The 12,461-nt window shown below is 41.2% G+C and overlaps 1 protein-coding gene across 1 annotated transcript; it reads right to left on the bottom strand.

Moving 5' to 3' along the window:
* Positions 1 to 428: 428 nt before the first annotated feature.
* On the bottom strand, positions 429 to 3,892 carry LOC125592619. The gene is made up of 7 exons (XM_048767938.1): positions 3,861 to 3,892; positions 2,780 to 3,767; positions 2,184 to 2,738; positions 1,438 to 1,967; positions 1,085 to 1,369; positions 903 to 966; positions 429 to 827 (listed from the first exon to the last, which is right to left on the bottom strand). Exons 1-7 carry the CDS (start codon positions 3,890 to 3,892, stop codon positions 429 to 431), a joined length of 2,853 nt encoding a protein of 950 aa, XP_048623895.1.
* Positions 3,893 to 12,461: the final 8,569 nt, after the last annotated feature.

The following is a 12,461-nucleotide window of genomic DNA, read 5'->3' as shown; positions in this document are numbered from 1 at the left end:
GTAGGCGCATTCTTTTTCATTCCTGTAGTCTTTGGACGACCCATTTAATTCACCTGAAACAAATTACACATTAGTTAGTACAAGATACAAAAAGAACTATGAAACTACATCAGTCATCACAAAAAAGAATACACAAGAGTCAAGCATCAAACAAGACACATATCACAGAAGACCTCACAAAAGAACACAAAACAGTCAAGCATCAAGCAAGACACATATGACATGCATCACACATATATGCCTTCACAATCAACTCAGGCATTGTGAGCTTCATCTATTTCAACATCCATATCAATGATTGATGGCAATGGTCCAATATCTATGTTGACATCTTCTTCTTCTGTTTCATTGTATCTTCTTGATGGACCTCTTAGGACAACATACCAGCAGGATGTATCATCCTCCCTTGAGTAAAACACTTGTTTTGCCTAAGAAGCTAATATGTATGGATCCCTATTAAAGGAAACTTGAGACTGATTCAAGTTAACAAGTGTGTACCCATCTTCCACCTTAACTCCGTTTCCTCGTACGTCCCATTGACACCTGAATAGAGGGACGTAAAAGACATTATAGTCCAACAAGATAATCTCTGTAACTCTCCCATAGTATGATACCAAATCGACGACTTGTGAAGTGTCTTTTGCACTCGCTCTACACATTGCAGTAGCCTCATAAAATACTCCACTGTTTTGGCTCAGCCTCTGAACTGAGTTTGTGTGAAAGCGCTGTCCGTTCACTATGTAGCCTGTATATGACCTTGCAGTACTACATGGACCATATGCCAACCATTTTAGAGTCTCTCCATGTGTTTCAGAATCCACTTTTATCTAGCAAAAAGTATAATCAATTGTCAGAATAGAAGAATAATTAATTCAGAAACGCAACAACTGTTATAAACTTACCTGCTCTTTTAACCAAGAAGCAAAATTCAGGGTATGTGTACTCCACAAATATGTTGCATCACGTCTACATCTTGCATTTGTGTCTTGTAGAAATTGTAGATGCATGGTTGTGACACAAAAAACAAATGTTTCAGTTCCTACGTAGCTTATAGGTTACGAAGTTAAAAAATGCAGTCACTTACTCAACATAAGGGTCAACAACAGATGTGTTCTGTAGGACAGCAAGGTGGGCTGTTTTCTTCTCCATTTCAGACAGGTTAATTGATTTTGGTGCCGATATTGGACGTCCCTCTAGGATTGTCTGGCTCTCATAGTCAGCATTCCTATCTAATTTCTCCTCCACATTGGTTGTCGTTTTAAGAAACGCACTGCAGAACTGCATGCACTCTTCTGCAAGATAGGACTCAGCAATACAACCCTCTGGCCTCGCAGTGTTTCTAACATAGTCTTTCAGGATCTTCATGTGTCTACATAGAGTAAAAAAAGTTTTAGTCACAGTCTAGAGATTTTAAAATTTAAATATAGTATAAGTTACCTCTCAAATGGATACATCCAGCGAAAATGGACTGGACCACATAGTTTAGCTTCCCTTCCAAGATGAACTGTCACATGAACCATTATGTCGAAGAAGCTTGGAGGAAAAAATCTCTCAAACATACAGAGAGTTTCCACAACTTCTGCTTCCAATTTTGAAATCTGCTCTACATCTATTACTCGCTGGCATAACCGGTTGAAGAATGCACACATCCGTAATATTGCTAGTCTCGGGCCTTTAGGTAATAATCCTCTAACTGCAACCGGGAGTAACTGTTGCATCAGCACATGATAATCATGTGATTTGAGACCTGATACCTTACACCCTTCTACTGAAACACCCCTAGATATGTTTGAACAATATCCATCAGGTCCTTTAAAATCAGAAAGTCGCTTGCAGAATACTTTCTTCTCACTCTTCGACAAAGACCAAGGTGCTGCTGGCAGGTAAGTCCTTTTCCCTTTGGCCCTCGGGTGCAGATCCTTTCTAATACCAAGATGTTCCAGATCCTTACGTGTATCGAGACCATCCTTCGAATTCCCACAGTGAAGTAACGTTGCATTACGTCCAAATTATGCCTCACGGGTAGTTCCTAAATATCAATACAAAAGAAGCAAAACTGTGAGAGTCTTAAAGATAATAATATACAAGGAATATTATGTGTTCAATATAAGACTTACCTCCCAATAAGGAAGTTAAAAGAAGATAGATCTTTTTTTCCATCTTGACAACTCCTCCTCATCAACTTCATCTTCTTCCTCTGCCTCAGATTCACTGGAAACGTCCTCAATATCACAGTCTTCTTCAACACTCACGGTTCTTTTCCTCTTCGTTCTACCTTCTTTAAAATTCCCAAAGTTGTTAACAAAGTGCTTCAGGTTATTGGAAATGTCATGACCAGATAGTATCCTAGACTTTCTCCTTTGTTCAGCTTGTCCATCAAACCAAGCCTTCTTCGACCTATATCTATGCGTTGGTGGGAGACCCTTTCTATGAGACATATACACATGCTTCCTACAGAACTTCAGCCACATACTATCTGTGTGTTTCCCGCACACAGGACAACCCATTTTTCCTTTCACTTTGCATCCAGCTAGATTTCCATAGGCTGGGAAATCACTAATAATGCAGAGCAGCATTGCCTTCATTGTAAATGCAGTGTTACTCACAACATCATATGTTGACTCTCTTTTGCTCCACAACTGATTTAAATCCTCTATTAATGGCTCTAAGTAGACATCAATACTATTATCAGGCTGTTGTGGACCAGGAATGAGCAGTGTTAGCATGATATTCTCCTTCTTCATACATAGGTAGGCAAATTGTAGTTAACTAACAGCACAGGCCAACAACTGTACTTACTGCTCTGCATGTTGAAAGGATTAAATCCATCCATAGAGAGTCCCAGCCGTATATTCCTTTCCTCAGCGGCAAATGTGGGATACTTGTCATTCATTTGTTTCCATGTCACAGAATCTACGGGATGCCTTAGTTTCCCATCGCTGCTCTGGTTAGTAGAATGCCACCTTAGGTTTCTGGCCATTTCTTCAGACCTAAACATCCTCTTTAGCCGTGGGATTATTGGAAAGTATCTTAATACTTTCTGTGGGACACCTTTCTTGATCTCACCAGTGTGCTGGTTATTCTTCCATCTTGAGGCCTTACATTTAGGACAACTGTCGAGCTTCTTCAACTTCTTTCTAAACAGGCAGCGATCATTAACACACGCATGAATCTTCTCATAACCCATATCAAAAGACTTCAAGAACTTCTTAACTTCGTACAGTGATGTATGCAACACGTTATCCTCTGGTAACATCTCCGGCAACGTCTCAAGTAGATCATCGAAGCTCTTGTCAGACCAGCCATTCTTAGTCTTCAGCCTAAACAATGACACGATGGCTGATAACTTGCTATGGTTTGCGCAGCTTGGATATAATGGGGTTTCAGCATCTGCAATATTTGCCAAGAACTCATCTTCTTTCATGTCTTCTCCCTCTGCCATCTCACAGAAGTCACGTTCAGTAGCTAACTCTTCATCTAAATTCTCAACAGCTCTGTACAACCCAACAATCTCTTCATTCCACTGCTTCTCTTTCATCTCGCCTTCAGCCACAGAGTATACTTCTCCATGATGATACCAGTCCTTACGCTGCTTGTACACCTCATCCATTCCCCTTCTAACCAGATGATCGACTATATCTGCAGCTGAATGCCGATCTACATTCCGACAGTCTGTGCAAGGGCAGATAATGAACTTATCAGCTCCATCTCCCGCAGACACAGCTTGGACAAAGTCCCATGCACCCTTCTCATAAGCAGGATCAACTCTGTAGTTATAACATAACCAAACAGAACAATTCATTAAACACTCAAATGCCCTACTGAGTACTGACATGGATCAATAAATGTTGATTTCTTACCTTGACAGATGAACCCACGCCTTCTCCAACATTGTTTGATCTATACTTCTTTAAAACCATTAGAACGAGTAAAATGGTCACAAAATACACAAATTCTAAATAACCAACAAGTAAAATGGTCACAGAAAATAGAAACCAACGAGAGTAAAGTAGCCAACGAGAGTCAAACAAATGAAGCTAAATTCTGAAAAAAATTAACAACACTCAGTAAAGTAGTCAACGAGAGTCAAACAAATGAGAATCATGTTATGACTAAGCAAAGACTTAAACAAATCAGAAGCATGTAATGACTAAGCCGAGACTAAAACAAACCATAAACATGTACTAAAGCCACGAGAATTAAACAATTTAAATCAGAATCAAACATATCAGAATCAAACATATCATAATAAAAGAAATGAGAATCAAGGGAAACTGAGATATCGAAGAAAATAAACCTCTTTGGTTCGAGTCGACTTGAGCTGGAGAGTACCACAGGTTACAAACCACAAAACCGAGCTTCAAGGTCTCGACGGAGAGTTTCGGTTGTGGGAGAGAGGGGCTAGGGTTTTCGAGAGAGAGAGAGAGAGCTGGAGAGTATCACAGGTTACAGAACACGAAATCGAGCTTCAAGGTGTCGACGGAGAGTTTTGGTTGTGGGAGAAAGAGGTTAGGGTTTTCGAGAGAGAGAGAGAGAGCTGGAGAATATCACAGGTTACAGAACATGGAATCGAGCTTCAAGGTGTCGACGGAGAGATTTGGGTGTGGGAGAAAGGGGTAGGGTTTTCTCGACTGAGAGAGAGAGTTACTCATTTTTTTTTAATTTAGTTGTCGACAATCATTTTTTGTATCCTTATGTATCCTAAGTGTTACAGTAAAGAGGGAATAGATTTAGTATTTCGTGGTTCTCAAATTTTCACTAAGTATAAGCGGTACGCGTGCTTTTCTATTCCCGCTCTGTGAATTTTTCCCGACAGCATTAAGTTAATGCTATGAATATGTCCCGAAATCGAAAAAATTATCTACCATAGCAGGTTGAAAATCCGTGCTATCCCGCTATGCTATAAAAGGCCATATTTCTTGTAGTGGAGAGCGGGGAGTCGGACTGATCCGCCACACCATCTTATCTCATTGTGTTATCCATCTGAACAATTTTTTTTTCTCGCTTTTGTTTGCTTTTATTTGGTTTCTTTGAGCCTTCCTCGATTTATTTTCACAACAAGGGATGGTGTGAAGTAAGTCTGGGGGAGGCGATTGTGTGCTACTAATCTCCCTTTTGTTTATTTTGGCTTTCATGTTTGAGTCAGTCTTTGTGTTTTTATCGAGTCAGTCTAAGCTCTTGTGGGAATTAGGACCTTATTTTGTGATGATCTTTTAACCACCTCGTGCTTTAACCTTCTTATTCAGTGACTTTAGCAGTGACGAAAGACCTATACTTGGACCTGGAATAACCCTGACTTATCTCACTTGACTCTCCAGAAGTTTTCAGCCGATCATGTTACACTGGGTAGACTTAACTCCACCTAACTTGAACCTAATATTGATTGCAAATTCCTCTTGTTATGGGCATTAGATCAGGGAAACGAGACTCACACTCAGGACTTCTTATCATTTCTACCTATCTTGCTATTCCTGAGTGGCTAGCTCATTTAGCTAGTTCCTACCTTGTACCCAAGCCTTTATTCCACCTTCATGCATTTTGTTCTTTTGTTTCATATGTACAGATGTGCAAAAAAGTTGGAGAGGAAAGGATAGACGCAGCCTCTTACTCATTACTGTTGCAAGGTTTCATACAAACAAGGAGAACAGTCAGTTTAGAAGGCAGAGCAGCTGCTCCCAAACAGTCACCACCATGACAAAGGTGGGGAACAAGGTGGAACGAGTAGAACCGCCAGAGGCTCCAATCATTCCATGCATTACCTCCTTCTCCGTCACACCATCATCTTTGATCTCATCGTTAGTCATTCAGTAAAAAAAAAAAAAAATTCTTTCTTCTATATGAGATCACTGATGGAGAAGGAGGACTATATTGATGCAGACGTCGACAACTTGTTGGATGTCGATCCTCTTGAGCCAATTCGGTTGAAGCTAGATGAAGAAGAATTCTCTACTATATACACTTGTCAGGCTGCTCTCTGATGAGATCGATCACAACTGCTTCTACTTGTTTAACATGCCGTCTTTCTTCATACCGAGATTCTGAACATAGCTCTATTTTTGAGACGCTATGAGGATTATGAGGGAAGAACCAAGGAAAACTGAACCACCCAGAGGTTAAACAGAAAGAGTTGGTACCAACGATGGAGAGCAGGCGAACAGTCAGAGCAGTCGCTCCAGTGTTAGCAAAACGAGTAAGGGGCTGTGGACATCAATGGATCCGTCCTCTCTTGCTATTTTACGCGATATTCTGCATCCACTACAAAGTTTGGTAGCCCCTAAACACTCTTAAACTCCACTATAAAATTAGCATGTTCCACACCTAGCCGTCTACCCTGAATAGTGCCTATGATGAGAGGTTCACTCCACTCTTACACGAATGTAGGGAGTTCTGTCTCGATATTGTGCTTTTTCAGGTTTGAGATGTAGAGTATGGAGCTGATCTTTGAACAACGATCAGTGGAGGTTCTGGTAAGAGTGTGTGGTCCTACTTTCCTGCTTGAATGGTTCAGAGATTCGTGGTTAAGGTATGGTTGTTGAGAATAGGAGAATTCCCACTCTTTCAAACCTTTCTCCCTGATCTTGATACTTGCCTTTGTTCAAGGACAAACAAGGATCTAAGTCTGGGGGAATTGATATATGGTGTTTTTGGCACCATTTTACAAAGGATTTATAACTTGTTTTCAATGTTTTATCGAGTTAGTCCAGTACTTTTAGAGTCATTTTAGGCCTGGAGTAGGCTAAAGAGTTGAACGAAGAAGCGTAAAGAAAGGAGCAAGAATTGGAGTCTTTCCCCGCAGAACAATCATGCGGAGCAGTCTGACGGTTGATCCAACAAGGAACATTCCGGCGATTGTTCCCGACATTTATTGAAGTTTCCATATCTTTCAAAGATTTGCCCTAATCACTTATTCCCTCCTCTGAAGTCGAGGGCGCCTCTGTATAAAAAGCCATCCTTATCTTTATTTTCTTTTTACGCTAGTTTTGCAAGAAGACCTAGATGGATATTTTGGATTTTGCTATTGTAAGGGAGAAGATCATCCTGAACCCTATTGATTTCTCTTTGGAATTATATGCACTATCATTAAGTTATTATGTCTTGTTCATCTTGTTTAATGGCTGAGTAGTCGGCTAGCTTGTCTAGGGTTCTAGGGTGTTGGTCGTGAAAGGTAAACATAAATAAGCGACCATATTGTGTCTTTGTTCATCTCTGTTCTTAATGCTAGCTTTAACCTGATCAGTTACTGCTAGATCTTAAGTTTAATCTGCCCTTTAACCGTGTAGTCGATAGCTTGATATTGAGTGAATGAGCCGAGCATCCCTAGTCAGCGAAAGTAGATACTAGGGTGCTCGGTGAACCTATCGGACTTGATCTCTATTGCTTGCAGTCGATCCCTGACCCAAACGAGAGTTTAGGCATCAAGGTCGATCCGCAAAGGGAGCAGCGTCACGACAGTGGGCTGCTCTACTTGAGTGATCCGTGTTCTAGAATTTGCTGCATTGCGCTTGAATAAATGTTTGGTTTAGCATCAACACCCCATGAGAAACCCTAGACTGGCTTCTCTTTAATATTGATTTTACTCTTTACAATCATTTACTTTACTTGCACGTCACTATTTAATTCAAACCCCACTTTTGGTTTTAGCTAAGTTGAAAACTCATAAGAATAAAGTGTAGACTGGTCCTCTGGACTGAATTTTAAATAGTACAATAACCTCTGTTAACTTGACAGTAGAAAATGTTTAGTTTGAGTGTATCAGTTTGCTACAGTTTCGTCACTGTTCATCATATTCTTCCTGAAATAAATAAATGCGAAAATCAGTATAACATAAAAATAAATAATCAAAACTTACCTAACAGTAGGTTGCCTCCCACTCAACGCTTATTTTTAGTCATTAGATTGACTTTTGGAGATCTGATTTAATCCGGATGAGAATGTGAACTCGCACCAAAACAAGGCTCAATATCTCTCTTTCTCATCTTGTGTATGCAGTTGATAAAAGCTCTTGCAGAAACTTTCCTTTTCTCTCCCAGCTCTGGATCACATAGCACTCTAACCTTGGTAAAATGTTCTGGACCTCCTTTGCAGCGCACTCTATACTGAAGACTTTCTTCTTGGCATTGCGAAGGGACTCGTGACAGGAAATTCACATTTATATTCTTCTTCTTTTGCTTCTTCCTCTTCCTAGTCCTTCCCCCAGACTTAGACTTTTCAGTCTTGGTCTGTTATGAAATTTGGAGGGTGTCAATCGATGTGGATGGTTGAATGTCGATCGATTCTCTAGGTAGCCTGTTGACCGATGCTGTAGGCTGAATGTCGACCGATGGTGAAGCTGGTTTTGTAGGCTCGCGATTTGAATCAGATGTATGTGATGGATCTTCAAACATGTCTCTATGCATGAAATAAACTCCTCACTCTTCTTCTTTTCCACATGATCATAGAAGACTCTTTCATCAACATTAGTCAAGCACATCTTATTCCTTTTTAGATCACAAACTGCCCCCATTGTAGCAATGAAGGCTCTTCCAAAAAGTCGAGAAGATGTCTTGCCTGATTTGATCTCAACGACATGAAAGTCCACAGGGATAATGCATTCCCCTATCTCCACCTTAACATTCTTGATAATGCCTGCTGAGATTGCTTTGGAGTTATCCACAAAAGTGAAACTATCTTGAGAAGGTTCCATCTTTAGTCCTAAATAGCTCAGCAGTGTCTATGGCCATGGTACTGACTGCAGATCCAGTATCGCAGAGGGCATTTAGCAAGTCGTTGTCCTCTTAGGTTTACGACTGACCTTGTTTAAAAGCAACGCAATGTCCTTATCTGTCTCTCTATACTCTCTGAAGAAATTACCAATTCTGTACTTATAATATGTGTTAGGGGATTTTTGTGTAGGATCTTTGTGAGTACCACAGAACGATGGACAAGGCTAGTATTTGTATTAATTTCGTATGAGTTTGAGAGAAATAGACTTGAAGATATGTTTTTATTAGATCAAAGAGCCGGAACTACAACAATTTTGAGTAAGAACCCTAGTTCTAGCCGCCTAGCTCTCATCTTTAAGTCTCAATGTGTTGATCCCTTGCTCTACGGTTTAGGTTCCCTTTATATAGTCTTCTTAAGGCGGGCCTTAGTCGGTTGGAGTAGGTTAAACTCTTCCATATTCAGAAATATGGAAGGTTCTCCTTATCGGAAGTTTTCTTTTTCCCGGAGGAAGGGGGCGGTCTCTGGGACCGAACCCGGAGTACTTCGTAGCGGGGAACCGGGGTGCCTCCTAGCGGGGACCCAGAGGCCGGTGTCCTGCATGGGGTCTAAAGGAATTCAATACCTGAGTATTTTTCCCCAACAGTTTTCCCCTTATTGCTCGATTTCGTCATCGAACTCAGGGAATAACCTGTGCACTCAAGTCAACCGGAGTTGCTAATTCTCAGCAGGCTTCCCTTATGCAGGACATCGCTCCAGTAATCCTTCGATCCCGGGTTCCACTGAGGCCGGAACCACACTCTGAACCCGGGGGAGGACTGGTTCCCTTATACCAGATCGGGGTCTGGCGCTATTTTTTGAACCGCTGATTTCTTGTCGAAGATGGAGAAGCTCTGGGCTTCTGATGGCGTCTTGAAGACGGCAGAGCCTGGAGCTCTGATGTTTCCTGAAGAGGGGCTTATGCATTTGTGAAGCGTAGAGGCAGGATTGGGAACTGCCTCTCGTTCGGTTGATGGTACTAGGTGCTCTTCTTTATTTTCAAAAGCGCATATCCTTTCTCGAAATTTCCCTTTTTAGGAAGGATTTCCCTTTTTCTTGCAAGGGTCGAATTTCCTTTTCGCTGCTTGTCCTTTATGTCAGGGATTCTTCAGGATATTTGGAAACATCTCTACTTCCTTTTCTAATCGCGCGAGAGGGAATGATCCGGATATATATAAGGACTCGCAATATCTCCTAACTGGCCTCAACCTAGATCCAACACTGACTCCTAGTTGAGAAAGATGAATCCCGAATTGCTTATTGATAGACTATGGATTTGACCAATTTTCATCCATAGTTTATAGGTGTTTTTACTAATAATTATTATATTAAGGAGTCTATTTATTTTATTTATAAGATCAGGAGTGTTTTGGAGATAAGTGATGATTTTGGAGCATTTTGGAGATATTTGGAGCAAGCACCCGAGATGACCATCGAGCTCGACCATCGGTCGATATTGGAGAGGAATAATCGATCGATACTCACACCTGTGTATCGATCGACAGCAAAGCGCGCATAAAACTCATTTGGTCACAGCCGACTTGAAGCCCAAGTCTTCACCATTTTACAAGATTACCACTGACGAGTTTTACCCTAATTATATAAGCTTTGCCGCCATGTTAGAGGCAGTGTGTGCTTTTCTAGTTTTATTATTTTCACAGCAAAGGTTTTTAGTATTTTGATAGATTGGAGAGAAGATCCAAAGTTATAATTTGTGATTGGAACTCCATTAATATCTATTTACTATTCTAATGAAGTTTTCATACTTAATTGCTGTTACGAATTGCTTAGCCATGTCTGAGTAGTTCTATTGTTAGATTTTAGGGTTTAAATAGGTTAGGAGGGATTAACCCCAACTATAGATTGCTGAGTTGTGATAATCATCTTTAGGATTGTTCATTAATGCTTGTGTCTAGATTAGCTACCTAGAACCTGCCCTTGGATTGATTGATAAAAGCGAAAGCTTTATTCTCATTCTGAAAACATTCTAATAGAACTATGTTTCTTGCTATGAGCAAGACGAGAGCTGATCTAGTGAGCTTAGTAAGCTACTATTCAACCCGTGCATAAAGCTTGACTAGAGCGCGTCGATCGATATTACACTTGAATAATCGATCGACGGAGCAAAAGGTGTATCGATCGATATCCCTATAGGATTATCGATCGACACTTTCTATTGATCAAAATACGACAGTTGAGATCAATAGATCTAGTTAATAGACAAGTCAATACATGCGAGAGCTGATTGACTTGTTGATCAAGTAGTTGAGCTTTATATTATCATGCATGCAACTCATTAGGCATCTGTAGACTTATAATCCCAATTTTTCTGAATAAAAATCCTAAGTCTAACTATTTCCTTTTTAAGCACCAAAACCTCAAACCAGCTATTGAACAAATACTTGTTCAATATAAAACTGCAATTTATATTTAAAAACTCTAAAACCATCTTACTTAACAAATCATATTAGATTTCTTAGGTTCCTTAGCTCCCTGTGAATTCGATACCAAAGTACTACAACTCGACCTCTTATTTGAGAGAGTATAAATCACTTCTAAGGGTAATTTGAGTGGTATCACTTATGTTTCCATCCTTACTTTTGGCAGGTCGTCCAAAGCCACGTCGTCCTTTCACCGATCCTTTCTCATCTCCTGTTCCTTCTTGGGGAGATGTTCCGAAGGCTGATAGTGAAGCGGTTCCGATGGCACCCCTGAGAAGGCGCCGTTCTTGTTTCTTCGATGACGGTCCCCGTTCCGAGATCCGAGACGGAGACCTGGCTAACATGAGGAGAAAGTATGCGATTCATCCTTCAGTGGGGATGAGGAGTCCGTCTGAGTTCGAACGTGCTCCAGATGGGGGTGCGGGTGAGGTAGCTGTCTATGAGGCATATCTGGAAGCAGGCTTCCGGGGCGTTATCCCTTCTTTTATAGGTGAAGTATCATCTTTCTTCGGTTTCTGTCCATCTCAACTTACTCCTCTAACCTGGAGGACTTTAATGGCCATTCAGGTAATCGAGGAACTTCATGGATTTTCTATCGGGGTGCATGAGATTTTATACTCTTATTATTTTGCTCCTCCGGTGAACAAAGCGGGGTTCTATCACCTTCGATCCTGCGATGGCACCCCTATGGTCGAGGAACCTTCGAGGGGTATCAGGGGCAATTATCCCTTCGGGGAAGGTTGGAACAGCCGGTACGTGTTCGTGAAGATCCAAGAGCCGCTTGGTTATCCTCCGTCTTGGCGTACCGTTCGTAAGTTCTCCTTTGGGCTTTGAGTTATACCATTCCTTTGGGAACCCGTTTTTATTGATGTTGGGCTTTCGCTTGTCAGATGTGTCCCGCCCGGTTTCCTTTAATGGAGAAGCAGTAGCGAAGCTTATAATGGGAGTTCCTCGACGATTCCGATGGGTGACCTTTTTGGTGAGCAGGGAAGCCTTGCGTCATAGTCGTGTTTGGGGTAAGCCTTCCCTTTTTTTTTTAGTTTTTCCCCGGTAGGATTTTGTCTCGTTTATCTCTTACATTGCTTTTTCCAGAGAACGTGGCGAGGCTCCCGGTATCGGTTGTCTATGATGAGTATCAGAAGGCTAAAGTGCGGAAGCCGCGTCCTTCTTACACTCCTCCGCCAAGACTAGCGAGGGTTGCTTTATCGGCTAATGGTCTATCTTCCACCTCATCAACAGGTGCTGAGGTTGTGCCTAACCGTGACCCTTTGGTGGACGTTC

The sequence above is a fragment of the Brassica napus genome, chromosome C9 (assembly GCF_020379485.1).
Source record: "Brassica napus cultivar Da-Ae chromosome C9, Da-Ae, whole genome shotgun sequence".
Taxonomy (NCBI): domain Eukaryota; kingdom Viridiplantae; phylum Streptophyta; class Magnoliopsida; order Brassicales; family Brassicaceae; genus Brassica; species Brassica napus.
This window is presented reverse-complemented; position numbering and strand designations above follow the sequence as displayed.